The sequence below is a fragment of the Aphidius gifuensis genome, linkage group LG3, assembly GCF_014905175.1.
Source record: "Aphidius gifuensis isolate YNYX2018 linkage group LG3, ASM1490517v1, whole genome shotgun sequence".
NCBI lineage: Eukaryota > Metazoa > Arthropoda > Insecta > Hymenoptera > Braconidae > Aphidius > Aphidius gifuensis.
This window is the reverse complement of record NC_057790.1, coordinates 13,592,181-13,615,740: the sequence shown is the minus strand read 5'-3', so window position 1 is coordinate 13,615,740 and position 23,560 is coordinate 13,592,181. Positions and strand designations below refer to the sequence as shown.

Below are 23,560 nucleotides of genomic sequence, written 5' to 3'. Positions count from 1 at the left end.
TTTCTTTTATAAATAAAATACATGAAAGTTTATTTTTTAGAAATACAAATGTCCAAGTAAAAGCAGTAGCTAAGGAAAAGATGTAGCTAAGGAAAAGATAAGACTAAAGAAAAGCAGTAACTAAGAAAAAGATGTGACTAAGGAAAAGATGTAGCTAAGGAATTAAGGCTGCCAAAGAATTATAATTTAGGGAAATGATGTTGCTTAAAATATAATTCTTTGGCAACCTCAATTTCTTAGCTACATCTTTTCCTTAGCTACTGCTTTTCCTTGGACATTTTTATTACTTTTATACATAAAATACATGAAAATTTATTTTTTAAAAATACAAATGTCCAAGGAAAAGCAGTAGCTAAGGAAAAGATGTAGCTAAGGAATTAAGGTTGCCAAAGAATTATATTTTTAGCAACATTGTTTCCTTAAAACATAATTCTTTGGCACCTCAAGTCCTTAGCTACATCTTTTCCTTAGCTACTGCTCGTCCTTGGTATTTTTTTATTCATTTAATAAATAAAATACATGTAATCTTTTTTTTTTATAACAAAAATTTCCAAGGAAAAGCAGTAGCTAAGGAATTAATGTGGCCAGAAAAGATATGTTTTAGCAACATTAATTTTTTTAGGTACATCTTCTCCTTAGTAATCCATTTATCTGTAAATAAAACACATGGAATTTAATAAATAATAAAATTAATAAATAATAAAATTCCCTGTGTTTTATTTATTAATAATAAACTCCATGTGTTTTATTTACAGATAAATGGATTTTTAAGGAGAAGATGTAGCTGAGAAATTAATGTTGCTTAAAACATAATTTTCCTGGCCAAATTAATTCTTTAGCTACTGCTTTCCCTTGGATGTTTTTGTTTAAAAAAAAAATATCACATATGTATTAATAATAAATAAAATAATATTTGAGCACCCTTCTTTGGTTTTTCAGAAGCTGTTTCACGTATTTTTAGACAACGTCAGCCAACAGATGAAGAGTTCAACAAATTTATGCAATGTGCATTCAAAAGTACCAAAAATCGTAGGGCTGAAAAAACTAAAACAGCCGGAGCAGCATAGATCGACATTTAAAAAAAAAAAAAACATTACAAAAAATAATTAATTTTTCTGTTCTATTAATTATATTATATTTAATCTATGTTATAAATTATTCATCAAAATATACAATATATTTATTCATGTAGATTTTATTCAAAAAATTTATTTATAAAATTATATATTCATCACAAAACTATATATGTTTCTACATTTATTTCCTATTCAATCATCATGCTTTGAATTTATTTTGTGTCACCGAGCATATATTGATACAATTAATAGCTGAATCTTTAGTTTTCAAACTGCGAATTAATTGACTGGCAGAAACTACCAGTAATCTACCGGTAGATTACTGGTAAGATCTACCAGTAATTCCTACGAGTAACCTACCAGTAGATTACTGGTAGGTCCTACTGGTAGATCTTATCAGTAATCTACCGGTAAATTACTGGTAGGAGATACCGGAAAGACTTACCAGTAATCTACCAGTAGGTCCTACCAGTAATCTACTGGTAGGTTACTCGTAGGAATTACCGGTAGTTTTTACCAGTTATCTACCAGTAGATTACTGGTAGGTCTTACTGGTAGATTTCAAATGAAATTTACCGGTAGCTACCAGTAGATTACTGGTATGTGGTTATCTGGGTATCTTGCTTATCTGGGTAGTAGTTGTGGTTACCTGTATACATCTTTTCCTTAGCTACTGCTTTTCCTTGGACCTTTTTAATGTTTTTCATAAATAAAATACATGTAAATTTATTTTTCAATAATACAAATGTCAAAAGAAAAGCAGTAGCTAAGAAAAGGATGTAGCTAAGGAATTAGGGTTGCCAAAAAATTATGTTTCAAGGAAATAATGTTGCTTAAAATATAATTCTTCGGCAACCTTAATTCCTTAGCTACATCTTTCCCTTAGCTACTGCTTTTCCTTGGACCTTTTTGATTTTTTTCATAAATAAAATACATGTAAATTTATTTTTTAATGATACAAATGTCCAAGGAAAAGCAGTAGCTAAGAAAAAGATGTAGCTAAGAAATGAATGTTGCCAAAAAATTATGTTTAAAGGAAAAAATGTTGCTTAAAATATATTTTTTTGGCAACCGCAATTCCTTAGGTTTTGATCCTTGGACATTTTTATTTATTTTACAAATAAAATGGATATTAATTTATTTTTTAAAAATAAGAATGTCCAAGAAAAAGCAGTAACTAAGGAAAAGATGTAGCTAAGGAATTGAGGTTGCCAAAGAATTATGTTTGAAGAAATTAATATTGCTAAAAATATAATTCTTTGGCTACCTCAATTCCTTAGCTCCATTTTTTTCTTAGCTACTGCTTTTTCTTGGACATTTTTTTTCATTTTCTAAATAAAATACATGTAAATTTATTTTTTAAACATACAAATTTCCAAGGAAAAGCAGTAGCTAAAGAAAAGATGTAGCTAAGGAATTGAGGTTGCCAAAGAATATTATGTTTGAAGAAAATAATGTTGCTAAAAATATAATTCTTTGGCAACCTCAATTCCTTAGCTACATTTTTTCCTTAGCTCCTGCTTTTCCTTGATCTTTTTTTTTTATTTTATAAATAAAATAAATAAAATACATGTAAATTCATTTTTTTAAAATACAAATGTCCAAGGAAAAGCAGTAGCTAAGGAAAAGATGTAGCTAAGGAATAAATAAAAAAAACAAATAATGGTTGAAAACACCCCCCCCCCCCCACAAAAAGTCCTAAAGTCTTGTAAATTGTATGGAGAATTTGGTCATTTTTGTTATTCTAATTTATAAAAAGAAGAACTGTAATGCTGGTTTTTCGTTGTGTGATTGGTTGTCTCCCGGGTCCCTAGCTTGATATTCTTTCTCTCTCTCTCTCTTCATTTTAAATAATAACATTATTTATTAATCTATTTCTTCGTCTGTTTTTTCTCTTTTTTTTTTCGTCAATTTTATAAATATTGCGGTTAGCAACGGTAGCTGTGGGGTCAAAAATTCTCTTTTTTTTTAATTAATAAAATAATTATTTTAAAATTATTATTTTGTTTCTTCGTCTGTTTTTTAGGTGCCTGAGCCTAGCTTTGTTTTTGATTAATTGATTAATTTATTCATGAATGTTGTGTACGCGTTGCTCAGGAACATTTTTTGTATTATTTTTCAATAAATGTGAAAAATTATGCATTCATAAATGACTATTATTAAAAATATTTATTATTTAATATTCAGTAAAAATACAGTATACGTTCACCTCCAATAACAAAATTAATTGTTTAGAGCCAGATTCAATCCTTCCGAAAATTGTTTAATATATGCATGCGGACATGCTGTAGATATTATTTGATTAATATTAATAATAAATATCAATTGAAAATTAAATACATATTAAGAAATTATGAGGTAATTTTTTTTTTTTTAAAATAAATAATTTTATTAATCTATAAACAATTTCTCATAATAAACATAAAGAAAATACAGGAGAAAAGAGGCGCGCGCAGTGCGCCTCCATTGATCACGAGTAATCATGTAAAAAAACTTTTTGATTCTTGCTTGAAAATGAACAAAGGTAGGTATTGGCAGTATTGGCTATAGCTAAAAATAATGGCAAAGTTCTTTCGTCAATTTTTTTTAGCGCATCATGACTACGCATTTGCGCAAAAGCTGAAAAAGCACGTGAGTTTTCAAGTGTTTGTAAGTGTGTGTAACGCACACATATATACTTTAAAAATTTTACTTGATTCCTCTACTTCTGCGCAACTGCGCGGTCAGAATGCGTGAAAAAAAACTTGCCAAAGAACGCTGCCAATAGTTGCTTTCTTTTGTGTATTTTTTTTTTTTCATTTTTATGCGCATGATCATGCACATGCGCCTGTCATGCAAACTTGATGAGAGAACAGTGGTGTCGAACCAAGAATTCTTAAAAAATAAGAATTAAAACATAGCTGATCCAGCCCCTCATGCCCTACGCTGTTGCAAACTGACTTTTTTCGGACTGCGCATTCAATTGTGCATGCGTGAAAATAAACAACATCTAATAGGTGCTTTCTTTTGTGTATTTATTTTTTTCCTGTTTATTTTCACGCATGCGCAATTGAATGCGCAGTCAGAAAAAAGTCAGTTTGCAACAGCGTAGGGCATGAGGGGCTGGATCAGCCATGTTTTAATTCTTATTTTTTAAGAATTCCTTGTTCGACGCCACTGTTCTCTCATCAAGTTTGCATGACAAGCGCATGTGCATGATCATATTATGCAAACATGCGGAAAGAGCAGTGGCGTAGAACGAATAATTCTTAAAAAATAAGAATTGACATAAAGCTGATCCAACCCTTCATGTGCTACGCTGTTGCAATTCAACTGTGCATTCAACTGCGCATGCGCGAAAATAAACAGACAAAAAAAATAAAAAAGGTGCTTTTTTTTGGGGACGTTCCAAAAATCACTTGGAAACCCGGACCGGCGCAGTAGATGAAAAAATATAGTGATAAAATAAACTTAAGAGTAACTAGAGGTTACTATAGATATTGTAAATAACAAAAACAGCCATATTGCATATGTCATTTGCTTTTGTTACTTAATACGGTTGTGAAAAGTATTTTTATAATTATTATTAATAATTAAACAATAATAATTTATTGATTTGTGCCTATAAAAATACATGAACAAACAATCATGTCTACCACAACAAAGTATCAAAAATTTTCTATGATCACAATCTTGAACTTCCGGGTTTCCGAATGCTTTTTGGAACGTCCCCCCTGTGTATTTATTTTTTTCACTTGCATGCGCATGATCATGCACATGCGCCTGTTATGCAGACTTGTCGAAAGAACAGTGGCGTCGAACAAATGATATTTCAAAAATAAGAATTAAAACATGGCTGATCTAGCCCCTCATGTCTTACGCTGTTGCAAACCGACTTTTTGCTGACTGCGCATTCAATTGCAAAATAAACAGGACAAAAAATAAACACCCAAAAGAAAGCACCTAAATACACAAAAGAAAACACCTAATATGATAGCCAGGAGTAGAGTGAAACCGGTCGAAGAAGATCACAAGAAACCTTATGCACATGCGCGAATATAGAAGCACACAAAGGCAAATTGTATATCTGTGTTAACAGCTTCATTCCCCCACTCAGAATTCTTGTACTCACAAATATACAAGCTTTTGTGTGCTTCTATATTCGCGCATGTGCATAAAGTTTCACATGATCTTCTGCAGTCCAATTCACAGGGCAAATTTTTTACAATTTAGGGCTTTTTTTGCCGGTGATGGCGCTTGTAAACTTTTTTTTACATAGATTTCACATACAAAAGCTCTAAAAACGCCGCCAGTAGAGGAAAAAAGCCCTAAATTGTAATGCCTTGTAAATAGGACTGCTGCCGGTTTCACTCTACTATTCTTGGTCCAATGTTGCGGAAGATGTTGCTAGTCAAGCAACATCCATTCGCCGGGATGAATTTATGCGGTGACATAGAAAAGTAAAGTTGCTGCTCAAAATTTTCATGTGAATTGACCATATTCTACGTTGTCCTAACCTATTTCACCAGAATATAGTCGATTTACATGGAAAATATTACGCACGAATCCATGCCAGCGAATAGATATTGCTTGACTAACAACAACTCCCGCAGACCAAATTTGGTGAAATATCTTAGGAAAACATGGGGTGCGTTCCGTAGGGGGACCGCGGTCCTTTTTGGCCATAATCAGAGTGGATCCATAAAAATTAAAAATCTCCCTAGGAATCCCTAAAAAATAACTAGTCTCATGTATACTTTTTTTTACACCTTTCTATGTATGTATTGTTAATGTTGTGGATGTGGTGCTTACTGAATTTTGTACTGAATAAAATTATTAAAACAATAAATTTGTTAATAACAGTTAACAAAATGAAAGGAAAAATTCCACTTCAAACACATTATCTATTGACTGATGTAGGTAGTAATTGTTGTTTTTGTTGAAAATGAACAGCAACATCAGCCAGTTTAAGATCTTGAAAGATAACAAAAATATAAGTGCTGTCCTAACCTTACATTTGAGTTATGATAGCGTTTTGAAGCATTAACTTTGAAAAGAAATACAATTTACAGGCTAAATAATTGAGATAACAACAATATACACCTACTATTTTAATTGACAATTTTTTTTTGATGCCAAATTATTTTTTCTTTATAATACGTTAATCATATTTTTCGGTGTTTACGTTTGCTTATGTTTGTTTACGTTTTCTAATACATAGCAGTGCTGACACTACAACGAAATTAAATTCACCATGATAAACCACGCCTATTTTTGGTAGACCGTGGTCCTCTACGGAACGCACCCATGGGATATGGTAGATTTACATAAAAAATATTGCGGGAGATGTTGCGGAACCTGCAACATCTATTCGCTAGCATAAAGTTTTGCGGCGACATGGAAAAGTAAAGTCGCTTTTTACGATTGGTTCTAATTTGGTTATTTTGAGGTTTAAAAAGGGTTTGTTTTCGGTTTTTTTTTTAGCACATTCCAACCTCGCACACTTTAACACGCAAGCACAGGGAGTGTAGGTACGTTTGAGCTTGTATTTTTTAAATTCTTAATTTAAATTTTGATTTTTTTCTATAGATTTATACATTTCACAACTACGAAATTGATGAAAAAAAATTATTCATTTCCTCAGTACCGTTTAAAAGATATTGGCTAATTACTTCTGAAGTTAACGGGTTTTAGCCAGCTGAATTACATTGAAAATCTGGGGTAAGTTCAATACCGTGGTTCGGTTCTGATCTTCTAGCTCCATCCTTTTCTCTATTTTTTCCATATATTTAAGGAGGTTATGCAGAAATTACTTTTTTTTTAAATATAATGAGAATGTTCTGAAATTTTGTACACAAGTAGATCTTTTCATTCTGAATACAACGGTATAATTATTTTCTTATGTCGATCGGTTAAATTTTTTGTAATCAATTATTGAAAATAATATTTAACATTGGCTCTTATGGAGATTTCAACCATTTTTTTCGGATAGAAAAAATGATGAAAAAGTCTTGAAAAAATCACACATATACTAGAAACCGAGTTTTATTAATTGCGCGAAAAATTTTCACATGTTGTTCGGTCAATTAATGAGAAATTGATTATAAACTTTACAAAAATTAGATGTGGCAACGTAGGGCATGTTCAAACACACACACACATACCCGCAATCCCATATATTGTATACGGGGCGCAGGCGCTTTTCACTTTTTTTTCACAGTGTAGCCAGATTGAAGTTTTGTCTGTGACGTCAGAAGCGCCCCGCAACACCCGCAATGAATTTGTGCATAACCTCCTTAATACTACTATAGGTGTGTTCGTTCACTATTCACACCGAGCGTATGCACGGAGCGTATGCAAGGAAGCGCTAGAGTTTTGCGGTCATTTGAAGAAACTTTAGTAACTAAAATTTACTAAAACATTCGTTATTTTCAGCAGTCCAATTCACAGGGCAAATTTTTTACAATTTAGGGTCTTTTTTTGCCGCTGATGGCGCTTGTAAAATTTTTTTTATATAGATTTTACATACAAAAGCTCCACAAGCGCCGTCAGTGGAGGAAAAAAGCCCTAAATTGTAATGCCCTGTGAATTGGACTGCAGTCATTGTGTTTATTTTGTTAATTTGATAATTTTTTCTCAGACGCAAGAACAAACTACCAATTAATAATAATGAAAGAGAGCGAAAGAACTGGAAAAAACGAATACCAATAAATAAATAGTAAATTTTAGTTACTACGGTTTCTTCAAATGACCGCAAAACGCTAGCGCTTTCTTGCATACGCTCCGTGCATACGCTCGGTGTGAAAAGTGAACGAACACACCTTATATTGCGCATCGCCTATGCTTTTCTATAAGTGGGCTGTTCGAATTTATTACGGTGCCGACAATCTCTCTATCGCAGTCATACTCCTCGACAAAAATTTTTTGCGCATGTCCAAATAATCCGTTTGGTTCACACGTATACACAATGAATTTGTGTGCGTTGCCAAATGTTTCCGAGCTCCCACTCGAATAATAATTCGGACATGCGCAAAAGATTTTTTGTCGAGTTGGGGTTCGTTCAAAAATAACTCAGAAGCCCGGAAACGGCGCAGTAGACAGAAAAATTTAGGAATAAAATAAACTTAAAAGTTACTGGAGGTTACTGTTGATTGTAAACAACAAAATTAGCCATATTGCATGCATGCCACTTGCTTTTGTTATTTATTACAGTTGTGAAAAGTATTTTTATAATAATTAAACAATAATATTTTTCTGATTGGCACCTATTAAAATTCATAGAACAAAAATCATGTCTACCACAACAAATTATCAAATCACATTTTCTGATTTTTGGAACGTACCCAATGTCTCTGTCGCAGTCATACTGGGGTACGTTCCAAAAATCACTCGGAAGCCCGGAAGTTCAAGATTGTGATCATAGAAAATTTTTGATATTTTGTTGTGGTAGACATGATTTTTTTTCATGAATTTTTATAGGCACTTATCAATAAAATATTATTGTTTAATTATTAATAATAATTATAGAAATACTTTTTACAACTGTAATAAGTAACAAAAACAAATGGCATATGCAATAGGACTGTTTTTGAAGTTTACAATATTTACAGTAACCTCTAGTAACTTTTCAATTTATTTTATCCCTATATTTTTCCGTCTACTGCGCCGCTTCCGGGCTTTTGAGTGATTTTTGGAACGTACCCATAGTCTGCACCGTAATGAATCCGAACAAAATCATACCATATGCGCAATATAGTAGTATTAAATATATGATTTTTTCTAGCTCAATCTTCTATCCCTTCGATCCTTCTCTTAGAAGAAAATCTGCGATTTTGGAGCTTCCCCCTGAATGTCTATTACTGAAGTAGTATTAGAGTCTGTAAATATAAGCCGGCAACACTCGCACTACTTATGACGCATCAGTAAAGTGAAAAGATTTTAAGCATGAGAAGGCGCTATATAATATTTTTTTTTTAATATGAGTTTATAAGCACCTTTGTGAACCCAAAACGTCACCGGACGCATGCGATTTAGAAACAGCCTTGATGGAGATTTTTTATTAAGTTATTTGTTTACATCCTTTTCTTAGATACATTTGCCAATAACTTTTTAATTAATTAGGTATGGCAAATGTTGCTTAAGAAAGGATGTAGCCAAATAGATTAATTTGTAGTCTAGATTAATTCCTCAGCAATATTTGCCATAATAAAATGAAATAATTATGGCAAATTAATGATAAGATGACTACTTAATTTATTTGTTTACATCCTCTCTTTAGATACATTTGCCAAAAAATCAATAATTACTCCAAAAAAAAAAAATTAAAAAACATTATACAATTATAATATTTTTTTTTATATCAATTTTTTTCTGTGAAAATAAAATTATAATAATTATTATAATACATGTACAATAATTTTTTAGTGAGGTTAGAACTAGAGGACACATACTAAAAACCATACTAAAAAATCAAGTGGGTGTACGTGTCCTACTGATTTGGCACATTTAACGAAAATAAAATAATTTTTTTTTTGCATTTAATAAATAATTAATAATATTGAATTATTGTTGAAAACAAAAGAAATTATTCGTGTACTTACATTTTTATTATTATCTTATTTGTTGTCTTGAGTATTATCTGATATTGCGGTTAAATGTAAAAATATTAAAAATGAAGATAAAGTGTAAAATTCCTGCCTGAATAATGCGCAATAAGTTAATTTTCAATATAAAAATTAATCGTGTGTCGGTATATCTCGTGTTTTTTATAATAAGGGAAATTATACCAAAACGGACACATACACGCACAGGGACACATACACCCCCGTTTACCTTATTAATTTTTGAATTAAATATAAATTTTTAAATATATTCGCGTCAAACAATAAATCAACTACGCGCTATAACTCCTAAATTTCAAATCCAATTTACTCATTAACCCTTACAAATAAAAAATTTTCTACAACCTATCCTTTAGTTTTCTTTTCCAACAACTTCTATTCGACACTTTTCTAAGAAGAATTGTAAGCATCGAGATAGTACGCTATTTAGGGGTTTTTTATTTAGTACACCCTGGTGAAAATATTTCTCCGCGATCACTCCGAATTTCTCGAGGTGGAGAAACGTTCGGAAATATTTTTCCACGATGACAATACGCGGAGAAACATGCAAAAAGAATAATTTCACCGCGAAGAAATTTTTTACGAATTCTCTCCGAATCGACTTGGGTGGAGAAACGTTCGGAAATATTTCTTCGCGATAAAAATGAATGTATGTATATAAAAATAATAGAAAAAGAGAAAGTAGGGTAAAAAAAACGTGTGAATCTTTTTTAGATTGCTTACTGCTTTTTCTTATAAAAAAAAATTATTTAAAAATGATAATTTTTAAAGGCGCCATGCAATTGTTTATCAAACATTTTTATTAACAATATAATATTATTATTATTTATAATAATCATAATAATAATAATAATTTACAATTTGTTAATAATTTATTCATAAAAAAAAAATTTAACAACAATTCAAATAAATAAATTGTTGCTAATAAATTTTATTGTTGCTTAAAATTCCCAGAACTCAAGCTACGAAGGATAGGACAAAGCGGAGACGGTGACCCCCATTAAAGATTCTCCCTCATCCAGGCAAGTTCTGTTTTAAATGGGCATTTTAAAAAATTTTACCCGATTTTGACGAAAAAATTATTTTAGGGGTATTTCGACCTCCGATTTCAATTAAAAATATTTAAAAATTTCTATCCTCCCGGGAAAGGGTGAAAATAATTAATTAAAATTAAAATAATCAATTTCGCGATTCCTGTTAGAATTAGAATGAAAAGTTTCAAGTAAAAGTTGTAGAGAATAATTTTTTAGGGGAGGTAGATTTCATAAGTTTTTTTTTTTTTAACCATCCCTTTTCGCGTAATTAATTTTTAAAGTTTTATATTTTTTTGATTAACGCGTTACCCCTCATGAACCCCCACTCAAAACTCTCCTGCGCAACCGCGATAGATATATAAAAAAAAGAGATAGTTTTATTTCGATCCGACGCTACCTGACTGTACCCGACTCGACGCACACACACACACACACGCAGCTGTTGTATTTACACGCACCATGAAAGCATTAGTGAAATAAACTTTTAAATTCGATTTCAGGCAATTTTCTTATTTCTCGCGTTGTCGGCCCGGAATAACAACAAACAGGAATTGTTAATAAAAAAAAAAACTTAACAAATAGCTCCAATATTCAAAAATGCATCAATTTTGAAAATTTTTTTTTCATCGTGTTAATGATTACATGCACTATCGTATGCTAATAAAAATACTATCATTTCTATTTTCTCATGACACGTAATTATTTTTAAGATGAAAGGGGTGGTTTTTTCGCGAAAATGCCCTAAGACGAAATTAATCTACTCTAATCAAAGAAAATTTTCCCGTTCTTATTTTATTTTTCCGTTGATTATTTGAAAAATTATTCGCGATTTCTCCGGCAAAAATATTTTTTTTCTATTCTTTTCGCGACGCGTAATTGATTTTAAGATGAAAGGGGTGGTTTTTTCGCGAAAATTCCCTAAGACGAAATTAATCTACTATTATCGAAGAAAATTTTCCCGTTCTTATTTTATTTTTCCGTTGATTATTTAAAAAGTTATTCGCGATTTCTCCGGCAAAAATATTTTTTTTTTTATTCTTTTCGTGACGCGTAATTATTTTTAGGGGAAAAGGGGTGGTTATTTCGCGAAAAAAAAACGCGTAATATATTGTAGAAAATGTGCCGATTATTATAAAATAAATAAATTTTTGTGTCTTTCCTTATTAACAATAGATATTTACATAAACAAATTAAAGAAAAAAACTCGATTATTTAAAGAATTTCATTTGTTTATGCAAATATTAAATTTTTATTAGGCCAGACAGAGAAATTTATTTTTTAACAATTTTTTTTTCTCTTAAACAGCGTATAGCTGATTCATTGTCTACTTGAAAACTTATTTTTTTCTATTTGCTTTTTCGTGGCAAGTGATGCACACAGACGTGACACACACAAGCATATAGTGTAGCAATGTTCTATACTTGTTTGCTAGCAGGTTAATGTCTGTCTGTATATGCACAGACACACTCAAAAGCCAGTTTTCGAGGCAGAAGCGCAACAAAATTTTGTCTAACTGGACATAAAATTTGGCGTTACGAGATATGTTTGAATAATTATGAAAACGAAAAAAAAGGTTTATACGTGAGGATTTTTCAAAAATATTTGTTTTCCACTTACTGCTTGAAAGATTATTCGCTTTTGAATTTTTTTTTTTTTAATTTGAGTAATGAAATTATTTATTAACGTTATGAAAAAATATTAAATTTTAATACAATGATTATCCATAATAACTAGTTATACATGTGTAATTAGCTTACTGGAAAGAAGTTGAAAAAATGAATCATTTGATTTGACAATCAAGTCGGGTAAATGGTACATCATATGTATATTGACGTATTTGTATTTAAATAAGATAAACAAAGGTAGAGAGAAGAGGTAATTCAAGAGAAATTCAAGAGGAATCGCGAAGATATATTTTCACAAGGGCTGGCTAGAAATTAAACAAGAAATTCGAGTTAATAAAAATTAACCCTTGCGATACAACAAGTTACTTGTATGTTATTTATTTGTAATTTATCAAAATAATTTGATGTGAATATGCTCGTACAAGCAACACTATCTTGAAATTTTCATACTCAAGTGCAGTAAAGACAGAGACAGAAAAAGAGGAAGACAAAAAAACAAAGTTTGACCGAACGAATAAGAGGAGAAGCTTCAGAATTTCCCTTAAACCATTCACAATTGAGATGCTTCTTCGTGGTCCACTCAAGCCATATGCTTGGCCCCTGTTTTTGACAATGTGAATTTAAAAAATCACACTTAATAATTGAATATTTATAAAATTATCATTTATAATCGTCATTCTCAGAATTATTAATAACCATTATTGATTGCAACCATATATATTTAGACAATAGTAGGCAATATTGGAATGTATTATGATTTATGATTAATGATATACTAATCAGTGAATTAATTAATAGATAAATGTTAAATAAAACCAATATTATAAAAAATTGTCAATTTATTTTATTTTTTATAGTTATTATTATTTTCTTCTGAAAGTGTTTAGAAAAAGCAATCGTAGTCTCTCTATTTCTTGTTCTTGGTGACTCAAATTTGACACCCCGCAGTAAATAATAATAACTAAAATACAGAATAAAATAAACTAAAAATTTTTAACGTGAACATTGATAAAATTATTATTTATAATCGTGATTCTCAAAATGATCTAGGCAATGTTGAAATGTATTGCAGTAAATTATATTTTATTACAAAAAAAATTTATTTTAATTAATAAATAATAATAATTTTTAACCATTTTTAACATTTTTAAAGCAAAATTAAAAACAAAAAAATTTTTAAATATATACACATACTTTATGTATATGTATTACATATATATATACTCAAAATGATATATATATGCGCGCATTTTAGTTAATAAAAATTAATAAAAAAAAAAAAAAATTTCAAAGTAATAGTTAAAATTATTATTTTTTAATTATCGTGTCACAAAATCATTGGTTAATGTAAATAATTAATTCAACACTTACCACAATTTTCAATCCACTTTTTTTTCTTTGCAATAGATTTCTCTGATTTACCTCCGGGGAAAGCAAAAAGATATACACCAGAAAAACAGTCATTTTTACAATTTGCATAACTACAACGACGATCTGTTCGTATGTATGATGACATAATGAACCTAGTCACAATAAAAATTATTATGTATATGTATTTTTCATTTTTAATTTATACTTACAATCTTTTCTGTTGTTGACTAATATAATATGTTTTAAATCGAAAATGACACCATATATAAAGCTGCCTGAATAACAACGGCAAAGCCAACACTTAAGATAACGATGTGTTTTTGTTTTTACCAATCAACAAAAACAAACTAATAAAAAAAACAAAAAAACGTTCCACGACTTCAACAAAATAAATATGTCAGTATGATTTTTATTTCATTAGTTAAAAAATTATTCCGATTATTTTTTATTGGTATTCAAAATTAGTGTTCGTAATAAAAATTGATTTTTAAATTATTAAAAACATTTGAAATATTTTTTTCTTTTTTAAGTTGATATATATGCCAATTGTTATTAACAAATAAATATGTTAATAATTAATTAAGTGATTAAATTTTTTCACACACCATAAACAATCATTTAACGATAAAATAATCTATAACTTTTATCAACTTGCTGAGACACTGTTATATTGTTGTGTTAGATGAAAAAGGAAATAATAAAAATATCGAGCTTTCACAGATTGCATAAACATTTGCTAATTCAAATAATTTTTCATTATGTAATTTATTTATTAATTTGATGTTATCTAAATAATAATATGATATATTGTTTGATGTATCAGTGATTTAGCTGGTGGTTTGGCTAACACAATTTCCACCACAATGTAAAACCATGGAAAATAGAAATATACCACTATGACAATACGATATGGTCAAAATATGCCATCAATTTTTTTACTTTTTTAAAAAAATGAAAACCATTTTATCAAAAAAAAAAAAACAATTACACGTTAACGACTTGAAAAAAAATATATATTTACTAGATCGGTTTACAAATTAATACCAAGAGATCTTGACTGTCCAACAACCCGATATCTTATGTTGAAAAATTAAAGAAAAAATAATTGAGACATTGGCAGAAGAGTTTATTCATAAAAATGACCTCGAAAAAGCCGTTAGAAAAGGAACTAAAAGTCATCTGTATCTGCAACATCTTATAGTTTTATTTGTTGACAGAATAATTTTTCAATAGAAAAAAAAAAAAAAAAAAACAGTAACTGTGTTCAAACAGCAGGGTGTTCACAACCACAGTATACAAAATATATGAAAAAAAAAGATAAGATAGTTTGAAAATGTTTTTAAGAGCCTTCAAGCCGGAAAACCAATTTGCACGCCTTGACCCTGAGATATTCCATCGAAGTTTCTCAATTTTATCTCTTTGGGAACTTTGTTTTTCTTTGAAAATATATTGGTCATCATTGAAAACATTTTAAAAAATCCACATGCAATTGGATCTTGAAGATTGAGACTTCAACGTTTTTTATTTTTTATGCTTGAGTAATTTATTTTTTATAGATACGTTAATCAAATTTTAATTGTCCACATAATCTTTTTTTAATATCACTTAATGTATTTTTTAAATTTCTTTGATTTTTAGCTTTGTCATTAATTTCATTGGACAGAATGCATTACCTTCACGTATTATTAATATCAGTTGATCACTATTCAATTGGAATAAAACGATGAGCCAGTACCTTGATACTGCAATTCGAGTGCGTTGATTTTTATGTCATGAGTATCTAATTAACTATTCATTTCAATTTTTTTTGTGTAAATAAATTACAAAACACTAGTTTTTTTGTTAATTCAATAATAATAATATTCCATCTATTTTTTACCAACGCATGAGGATAAATAAATAAAGTGAAATAAAAAGTATAACTTTATAGAATTTTACATCTACAATATTTTAGTTTTTCAATAACAAATATTTGTTTTTAAATAGTTTTTTTTTTTTTTTTTTGATACAAGGTTACCAATCATTTCATCTCAAGTAGAATAAAAATACAAAATTTCATTTCTTTTCATTTTATCTTTTCTTGTTATTTACCATATCCGTTCAAGTTGTCGATGATATGAGCTAATTACGATTTTTCGATACGCGTTTTATCAATTATTTAAAAATTTTTCATATTGACTTTGTAATTTATTACCTTTTATTATCATCCACACACTTTTTACTTTATTTGTCATATTGATTTTAAAATTTTAAGTTATTTAAAATTATAAGATATATTTTTTATTTAAATTCGATAATGATGATAATGATGGGGTTTGAACTTGAACCGTGACATTGACTGCTTCTCTTTGTAGATGACTTATTATATACTTAGAGCCTCAAATACATTTATGAAACTAAGTCCACTGTAAAAAATACATCAGGATAAACATTGCTGGATTTTTCATATACACATTTACAAACATATTTAATGTTTAAAATCCAATAGAACACATATGGCTTAAAAATTATTAAAAATTAATATAAATAATTCAATAATACAATTTTATTTTATTTTTAGTGCCCTTGATAATAATATGAAATCCATGGACTAATATCAAAATCAATATGAAAATTTTCTCTCAAGAAATTAATATTTTTATTTTTAAAATTCATAAAAGAGTTATGCCAAATAAAATTTAATAAAAGAAAAAATTGAAATTAAAGACTCTGCATTACCATTTTACTGTGACTTTACCATATACATTTGGCTACGTAGTACCAATTGAACAAGACACGTAAGATGGCGCAAAAACTAGTGAATTATAAAACTATCGGCGTGGGACCTCTCAGTCTTCTCTCTGAAGAAATGTACGGTTTTGGAACTTCCCCCTGAATGTTTATTGCTAGAGTAGTATTAGTGTCTGTAAATACAGGATGTCTCGTAAGTCGCGCATGCCAGGTATACCACGAGATTGAACGTGAAATTTTAAATAGTACGTGTTTTTAAATTTTGGGTCTACGACGCTTTGTGCCCGAGTTATTAACGTTTTAAGTTGACCAATGAGAATCGAGCGTCGATAATTATCATCATTATGGCGTCTGAACCCACGTGTGTGTTTACGCGCCATGGATTAAAATGTTTTTGTTTTTTTAATTAATTCAAAATTCGAACGCCAGATAGAGCTAAATCATAAATTCGCTGGATGAATGCGCAGCTGCATACTCACACACACAGCTCTCACACTAGGTGCTTTCTTTTGTGTATTTATTTTTTTTTACTTTAATGCGCATGATCGTGCACATGCGCCTGTCATGCAAACTTGATGAAAGAACAATGGCGTCAAACAAATAATTCTTAAAAAATAAGAATTGAAACATGGCTGATCCAGCCCCTCATGTCCTACGCTGTTGCAAACTGACTTTTTGCTGACTGCGCATTCAATTGCGCATGCGCGAAAATAAACACGAAAAAAAATAAATACACAAAAGAAAGCACCTACTAATTATGACAAAATAATCACTTATAATTTAAAATCACATTTATATTTTTGATCACACTATGTGATTTATTTTTTGATCACATTTTAATTTAAAATACTTTTATATTTTTTTTGATCACATTATGTGATTATTCTATCAATGTGATCAATAAATAAATCACATAATGTGATCAAAAAATATAAATGTGATTTTAAATTAGAAAAGATATTGTATAAGCCGGCAACACTCAGGGTGCGTTCCGTGGCTATCCAGTCCGTACGAACTTCAAAATGGCGACGAAAAAAATGAAAATCCTAATAATGTTAAAAGTTACTATGATACATCACTATAGCCAAAGAGAAGGCCAGAGATTTATAATAACTTGAAATATTAAGTATTAGTATTTTTTCAGGTTTAAGTTGACAGAGTTTCTATTTAATTATTTTAAATCTGTCGAATAAATTGGCTGACGTCAAATTTGATCAGATATTTTCAAATGAAAAAAATCAGATCTACCACAACAAAGGATCAAAATACTTCCAAACTCCGCCATTTTGAAGTTCGTACGGACTGGATAGCCACGGAACGCTCCCTCACACTACTTATGACGCATCAGTAAAGTGAAAAGATTTTAGATATTAGGGGGCGCTAATTTTTTTATTTAATATGCGTTTGTAAGTACCCTTGTGAACCCAAAACGTCGCCCGGTCATGCGATTTAAAAACAACCTTAACTCAGAACTTCCAAAAATTCCGGTAGACTTCAGTAAAAAATTTAGATGAAATATAATAATAATCATTATAATAAGTGGGAATTAGTCGCTTTAATGACGTCGGCTATGATTTTTACGATACCACTACAGTATTATATGCTGCGGATTTCTCTCCGTGTAGAATATGTTCATTTTTATAAAATTCAATTTGTTAAACTTTAAAAAATAGGATTTATATGGTAATTTTTCTAACCGTTTATTTTAAATTTACTGAGCACATATCGTAGCACTTTTAAAAACTCAATTTTTTTTTTTTACTTTATAAAATATCAAATTTTATTTTTTAATATTTATATATTTCTATAGTATTTATCTGTCGATAATCCATATTGTTGCCGAAATATTAATAATATCATCGATCAAGATGGACCTTTCATTTTTCATACCGTTGAAAAAAAAATAAAGAAACAAAAAAAATAATATAATAATAATAAAATATTATTATTCACGCCTCTTTTTCTCAAAATAAATATTGATAAATAAAAAATTATCTAACCGGATGTTCCCTCGGTATATTGACTTACTTATTTATTCATTTATTTATTTATTTATTTATTTATATATGTTAATATACATATTGAAATTATTGACGTAATCTAACTTTTTCCTTTGTACATTTCTACAGGTTAGTATAATGAGTTCCATTGTCGCAATTTCCAAGGACAAGTGATGAATAAAGTTTCTCTCGAGTATATATATATATATAAGGCTCATTCACTCGATTCAAATCTTTCATTTCTCGGTTTTATTTTCAACTTTGTGTGTTTATTTGTTTCGTCATTCTTTTGAAAATCGTCATGAAAATTAATCTGATTATTGAGATCATTTTTATGTTTTATAATCTTCTCCTAGTTTATGGACAGTAAGTAATTGTTAATATAATAAAAATTTAATAATTATTCATCTAATTTGATAAAGTTAATGATTTTATTAAATTAAAATCTCCATTCTTTAATCTAGAGAAAATTTAAAAATTAATCAATCATAAATTTTGTTATTTTGCAATTTCAATTGTTTTTAACAACATTTTAAATAATATAAAATAATCAAACGTAGGCGCGCCTGTCTATTTTTTTATAATTTTATCTGTCAAAACTGCGAAAATATTGACCTTTTCTTTTCGACTTCAATAAAAAAACTTTCAATTTATTTAAATATATATTCATTCAAATAAATTATTTGTGATGGCAAATAAATCTAAATTCTTGTTTATTATGCGTTATTAGGATTCAATGCGAATCTAATAAAAAGTAAGAGTATCAATTTAATATTATACATATATAAAGTCAATTGAAAAAGACAATTTGAGAAAAACGGTTTCAATTATTTTTAATAATACTTATTTTAACTTTTTTTTTTTTTTTATAGAGCAACAGATTCAATAAGAATTGAAAAAATAGCTGGACCAAATTATTTGTCAGAAGGACCTCATTGGGATGTGATAAATAAAGTTTTATATTTTGTTGATATCCCCCGTCAACGAGTATATTGTTTTAATCCTGAAACAAATAAAACTACAAGCACTTACATAAGTATTTATATATTAAAATGTTAAAATGTGTTTTTATTTTTCATGCTTATAACTTTTATTATTCAAATGATATACCAATCATATGTTTTGCATAGAAAATGGACCAGTTGGTGTTGTTGTTCCTGTAGCTGAAAAGAAAAACTCATTCATCGCAGGAAGTGGTACTGATCTAGTTCAAGTGACCTGGGATCCAAAAACAGATAATGAAAACCCTGATATTAAGGTGTTAACAAAAGTTGATGTGAATAAAAATGTCACAAGATTTAATGATGGGAAAGTCGATCCCATGGGAAGATTTTGGGCTGGTAAAAAAAATGTTAATTGAAATTATTTAATCAAAATTGAAAATTATAATAATATTTAAAATTAAAATTTTAATAATAACACCAGGAACCATGGGTCAAGCTGGTGGAGTACTCTATCCAAACGAAGGTACTCTTTACAAGTTTGAAGCTCATTACACTCCAGTGGCAATCCTCAATGAAACATCTATCAGTAATGGTCTAACTTGGAGTCATGATAATAAAACATTTTACTGGATCGACACACCTACTGACAATATTTATCGCTTTGACTACAACATGGAGTCAGGAAATATCAGTAAGCATATATATATATACATATATACATTAATGTACCAATAACAATAATAATAATAATATTAATATCAACAATAATAACAATCATTATCATGTACCATTAAATAGCAAAGAAACGAGTTATTTTCAATTTATCAGAAAATAGTGTTCCGGGTCATCCTGATGGAATGACCATTGACAAAAATGGAAATCTCTGGGTTGCTTGCTACAATGGCAAACGAGTATGATAAATATTATTTTTTCTATCCTCAATATTGTAGTATCGTTAAATTGTTTTTTTTTTCTTGTTTATCAGGTCATTCAGATTGATCCGAATACTGGTAAGCTTTTGCGACAAATAGAAATGCCAGTTGATCAAATAACCAGTCTTGCTTTTGGTGGAACTAATCTTGACATCCTTTATGTCACCTCAGGCAGAGAAAATTTAAATGAGCAACAAATTGCAAAACAACCAATGGCTGGATCTGTTTTTGCTATTTATAATATTGGGGCTGTTGGTATTCCTATGCTTGACTGTAGATATGTTTTTTAAATCAAAAAATAAATGTTCTTTATCCATATATTTGAATATTTGGTATATTAAAATTATATTTAAATAGATTTCATAAAAATAAAAAATAAATGTAGCAAGTTGAGTAAACAAATTTTTATTAACGTTATCAATATATTCTAAAAATAAAAATCGATTAAACGAGTATTTCAAAACTTTTCTTTTTATTTATAATATATACATACATGTATATGCATATTAAAATGCAAAAGCTATTAAACTTATTCGGATTTTTATCCTCTTTTGTTTATCAAAACAACAAGTATATCAGCATTAAATTAAAAATGTAATCAAACATTTTTTGTGATCATTTTTACGCTTGGACGATAATATAAACTTCAATGTCACAACTTCAAGAGCAATGCTATATAAATTATTTGAAAAAAAAAAAACAATATTATATTATATTGTTTTCTTATTTCCTATAAAAAGTGGCTTTTTTTCAAGATATACATCTTGACTAATTACACTTTCATTACTAATTTCAAAAACGATAATTATATTGTTTTTCAATATAAAATAAAAATCGATTCATAGTATCCATTATGATTTATACCAAGTAGTAAGTAGTAAGTAGTAAGTACACTCTATTGGAAAAAAAAAGAATTACATAACGAATAAAAATTAACTAATAAGTTTGCGATAGTTCATCTCTGATATGATAAAGATATATAAATTTATTAGTGTGTTAGTGATGACTATTTATCTCGTCCCGACGACGTTTACAAGAGAATATGTCTCGTGCAACGTTTATTATCATCCATTATTGAAACCCTGAGAGTGTCTAGACCATAAAAGTGAAGTTTTATTGAATTTTACATCCAGTTATCGTTAAGCATTGACAATTGTTAGTGTTTTTTGTTTATTGTTTATCATAAGAACAAAACTTCTTTATTTCGAGAACAAGAAAAATTTATTTTTTTATAAAAACTATACTTAAATTCGTTATCAACAGAAAATGTAAAAAAAAAAAAAAGACTTTATTTCAATAATATTTTTTTTGTTTTTGTAAATTAAAAAATATCATTTGCGCATGTGCAAGTTTATTGTTTTAATTTTAAATTCGTTCAGTCATTATTTAACATTATTTAAAGTGTTAATTAATTTTATTATTAATTTTTTTATTTTTAGGAGCTTACAAGAAATTGAAATTAAGAAAATTGCTGGACCATTCGATCTTAGTGAGGGTCCACACTGGGATGATTTAAATCAAGTTCTTTATTTTGTCGACCTGATGGCTAAAACGATCCATGCATATGATCCAGTAACAACGAAAGTTACAAAAGCTATTATAAGTAAATAAAATATTGTTTTTAACTGCCAAAAATTCTATAAATATTTTTTCTTTATTTATTTTTATAGACAATGGTCCAGTTGGGTTTATTATACCAGCTGCTGGAAAAAAAAATACTTTTATCGCTGGGAGTGGCACTGATCTAGTCCAAGTAATTTGGGATCCAAAGTTTGATAATTTAAATCCTGATTTCAAGATATTGACAACTGTGGACGTTGGGAAATCAAATACACGATTCAATGACGGCAAAGTTGATTCTTTTGGCCGATTATGGGCTGGTAACAAAATATTTTTTTGTCATTCATAATCATTCATTTTATAACAAACATTAATTGAACGAAAAAAAAAAGTAAAAGAATAATTTTTTATCATACAAAAAGCAATCATATAATTTTATCAACAACTTGAGATATCAATGACAAATGATAAATATTTTATTCTTGAAAATTAAAAATTATATCAAAATAATCATTATTATTATTATTATTTTTATAGATTAGATAATGGAAAAAAAAGTGCGTAAAGTTTACGTTAATTATTTCTAGGTACAATGGGACACATAGGTAATACTTTTCCACCCAATCAAGGATCACTTTACAGATTTGGAGCTGATTATGTCCCAAACACGATAGCTTCTTCAATTACTATCAGCAATGGCCTAGCCTGGAGTCATGATAACAAAATATTTTATTTTATTGATTCACCAACTTATGAAGTTTTTGCCTATGATTTTGATGAAGAAACTGGTGATATTTGTAATGAAATATTTAATTTACTCTCAAATAACTCATCGACATATGGTACACATATATTATATTTTTAACTATTGTTTATTTAATTTTAGCAAACAAGAAAACAATATTTAATTTTATTGAGAATGGTATCCCTGGAATACCTGATGGAATGACGATTGATAAATCAGGAAATCTTTGGATCGCTTGTTACGATGGTGGAATGGTATATAGGAAGAATATTTATTTATTAATCAATCGTATTTGTGATCAATGTTCTAGATAATTATTATCATTAAAATTTTTCAATTAGGTGATTCAAATCAATCCCAATACTAGTGAACTGATGCGTCAAATTGAAGTACCATCAAAAGAGACAACGAGTGTGGCATTTGGTGGTAAAAACCGAGATATTCTTTATGTAACGTCAGCAAGACAAAAAGAAACAGAAAATGATAAACAACCAATGGCAGGATGTCTTTTTGAAATCCATGGCCTTGGTGAAACTGGAAATCCTATGATGGCTGTTAAAATTTAAATTTTTATTAAGTTTTGTTTCAAAGATCCTTGTACTCTGTTATATAAAAAATAACTTTTTAAATACTAATAAATAATAAACATAAATAACTACTAAAAATAATACTATTTTTTGTAAAAATTTTAAAAAACCATTTTTATAAAACAGAAACTTGAAATAAAATTAAGAAGTTCCCCGCCGGGATTCGAACCCGGGTCGTTTGCACACCGGGCAAGTTTTTCTTTGAAACAAGAACAGTATTACTCTTATCAAATGCAATTTACTATTAAGGCTGAATGTAAATCCCAAAGTAGGACGACTCTTTGGGTGCAAAAGGGCACCCTTATAACCATAGTTAAAAAAAATAATAAGCGCCCCCTAATGTCTAAAATTTTTAT

General features: G+C 28.9%; 2 protein-coding genes across 4 annotated transcripts; both read left to right on the top strand.

Moving 5' to 3' along the window:
• The first annotated feature begins 18,598 nt into the window (after positions 1-18,598).
• LOC122852010 (regucalcin-like) lies at positions 18,599-20,767 on the top strand. The gene is made up of 6 exons (XM_044151556.1): positions 18,599-18,802; positions 19,309-19,472; positions 19,567-19,776; positions 19,862-20,071; positions 20,179-20,291; positions 20,366-20,767. Exons 1-6 carry the CDS (start codon positions 18,738-18,740, stop codon positions 20,600-20,602), a joined length of 999 nt encoding a protein of 332 aa, XP_044007491.1. The 5' UTR covers positions 18,599-18,737; the 3' UTR covers positions 20,603-20,767.
• Positions 20,768-21,314: 547 nt separating this feature from the next.
• Positions 21,315-23,285, top strand: LOC122852011 (regucalcin-like). 3 transcript variants are annotated; one of them, XM_044151557.1, is made up of 6 exons: positions 21,315-21,580; positions 21,752-21,915; positions 21,983-22,192; positions 22,460-22,669; positions 22,759-22,871; positions 22,959-23,285. In XM_044151557.1, coding segments are annotated over exons 1-6 (924 nt in total). In that variant the 5' UTR covers positions 21,315-21,578; the 3' UTR covers positions 23,184-23,285. The 3 variants fall into 3 exon arrangements, with proteins under 3 accessions (XP_044007492.1, XP_044007495.1, XP_044007494.1); XM_044151560.1 differs by having other exon boundaries at positions 21,322-21,417; XM_044151559.1 differs by having other exon boundaries at positions 21,322-21,467.
• The last annotated feature ends 275 nt before the right edge of the window (positions 23,286-23,560 follow it).

Bases quoted from the DNA above. Each gene is read 5' to 3' on its own strand.
- LOC122852010 (XM_044151556.1), top strand. From the start codon at position 18,738: ATGAAAATTAATCTGATTATTGAGATCATTTTTATGTTTTATAATCTT. The intron at 18,803-19,308 runs GTAAGTAATTGT...TTTTTTTTATAG, and splicing joins CTTCTCCTAGTTTATGGACA to AGCAACAGATTCAATAAGAA. The intron at 20,292-20,365 runs GTATGATAAATA...CTTGTTTATCAG, and splicing joins CTTGCTACAATGGCAAACGA to GTCATTCAGATTGATCCGAA.
- LOC122852011 (XM_044151557.1), top strand. The intron at 21,916-21,982 runs GTAAATAAAATA...TTATTTTTATAG, and splicing joins AGTTACAAAAGCTATTATAA to ACAATGGTCCAGTTGGGTTT. The intron at 22,872-22,958 runs GTATATAGGAAG...TTTTTCAATTAG, and splicing joins CTTGTTACGATGGTGGAATG to GTGATTCAAATCAATCCCAA.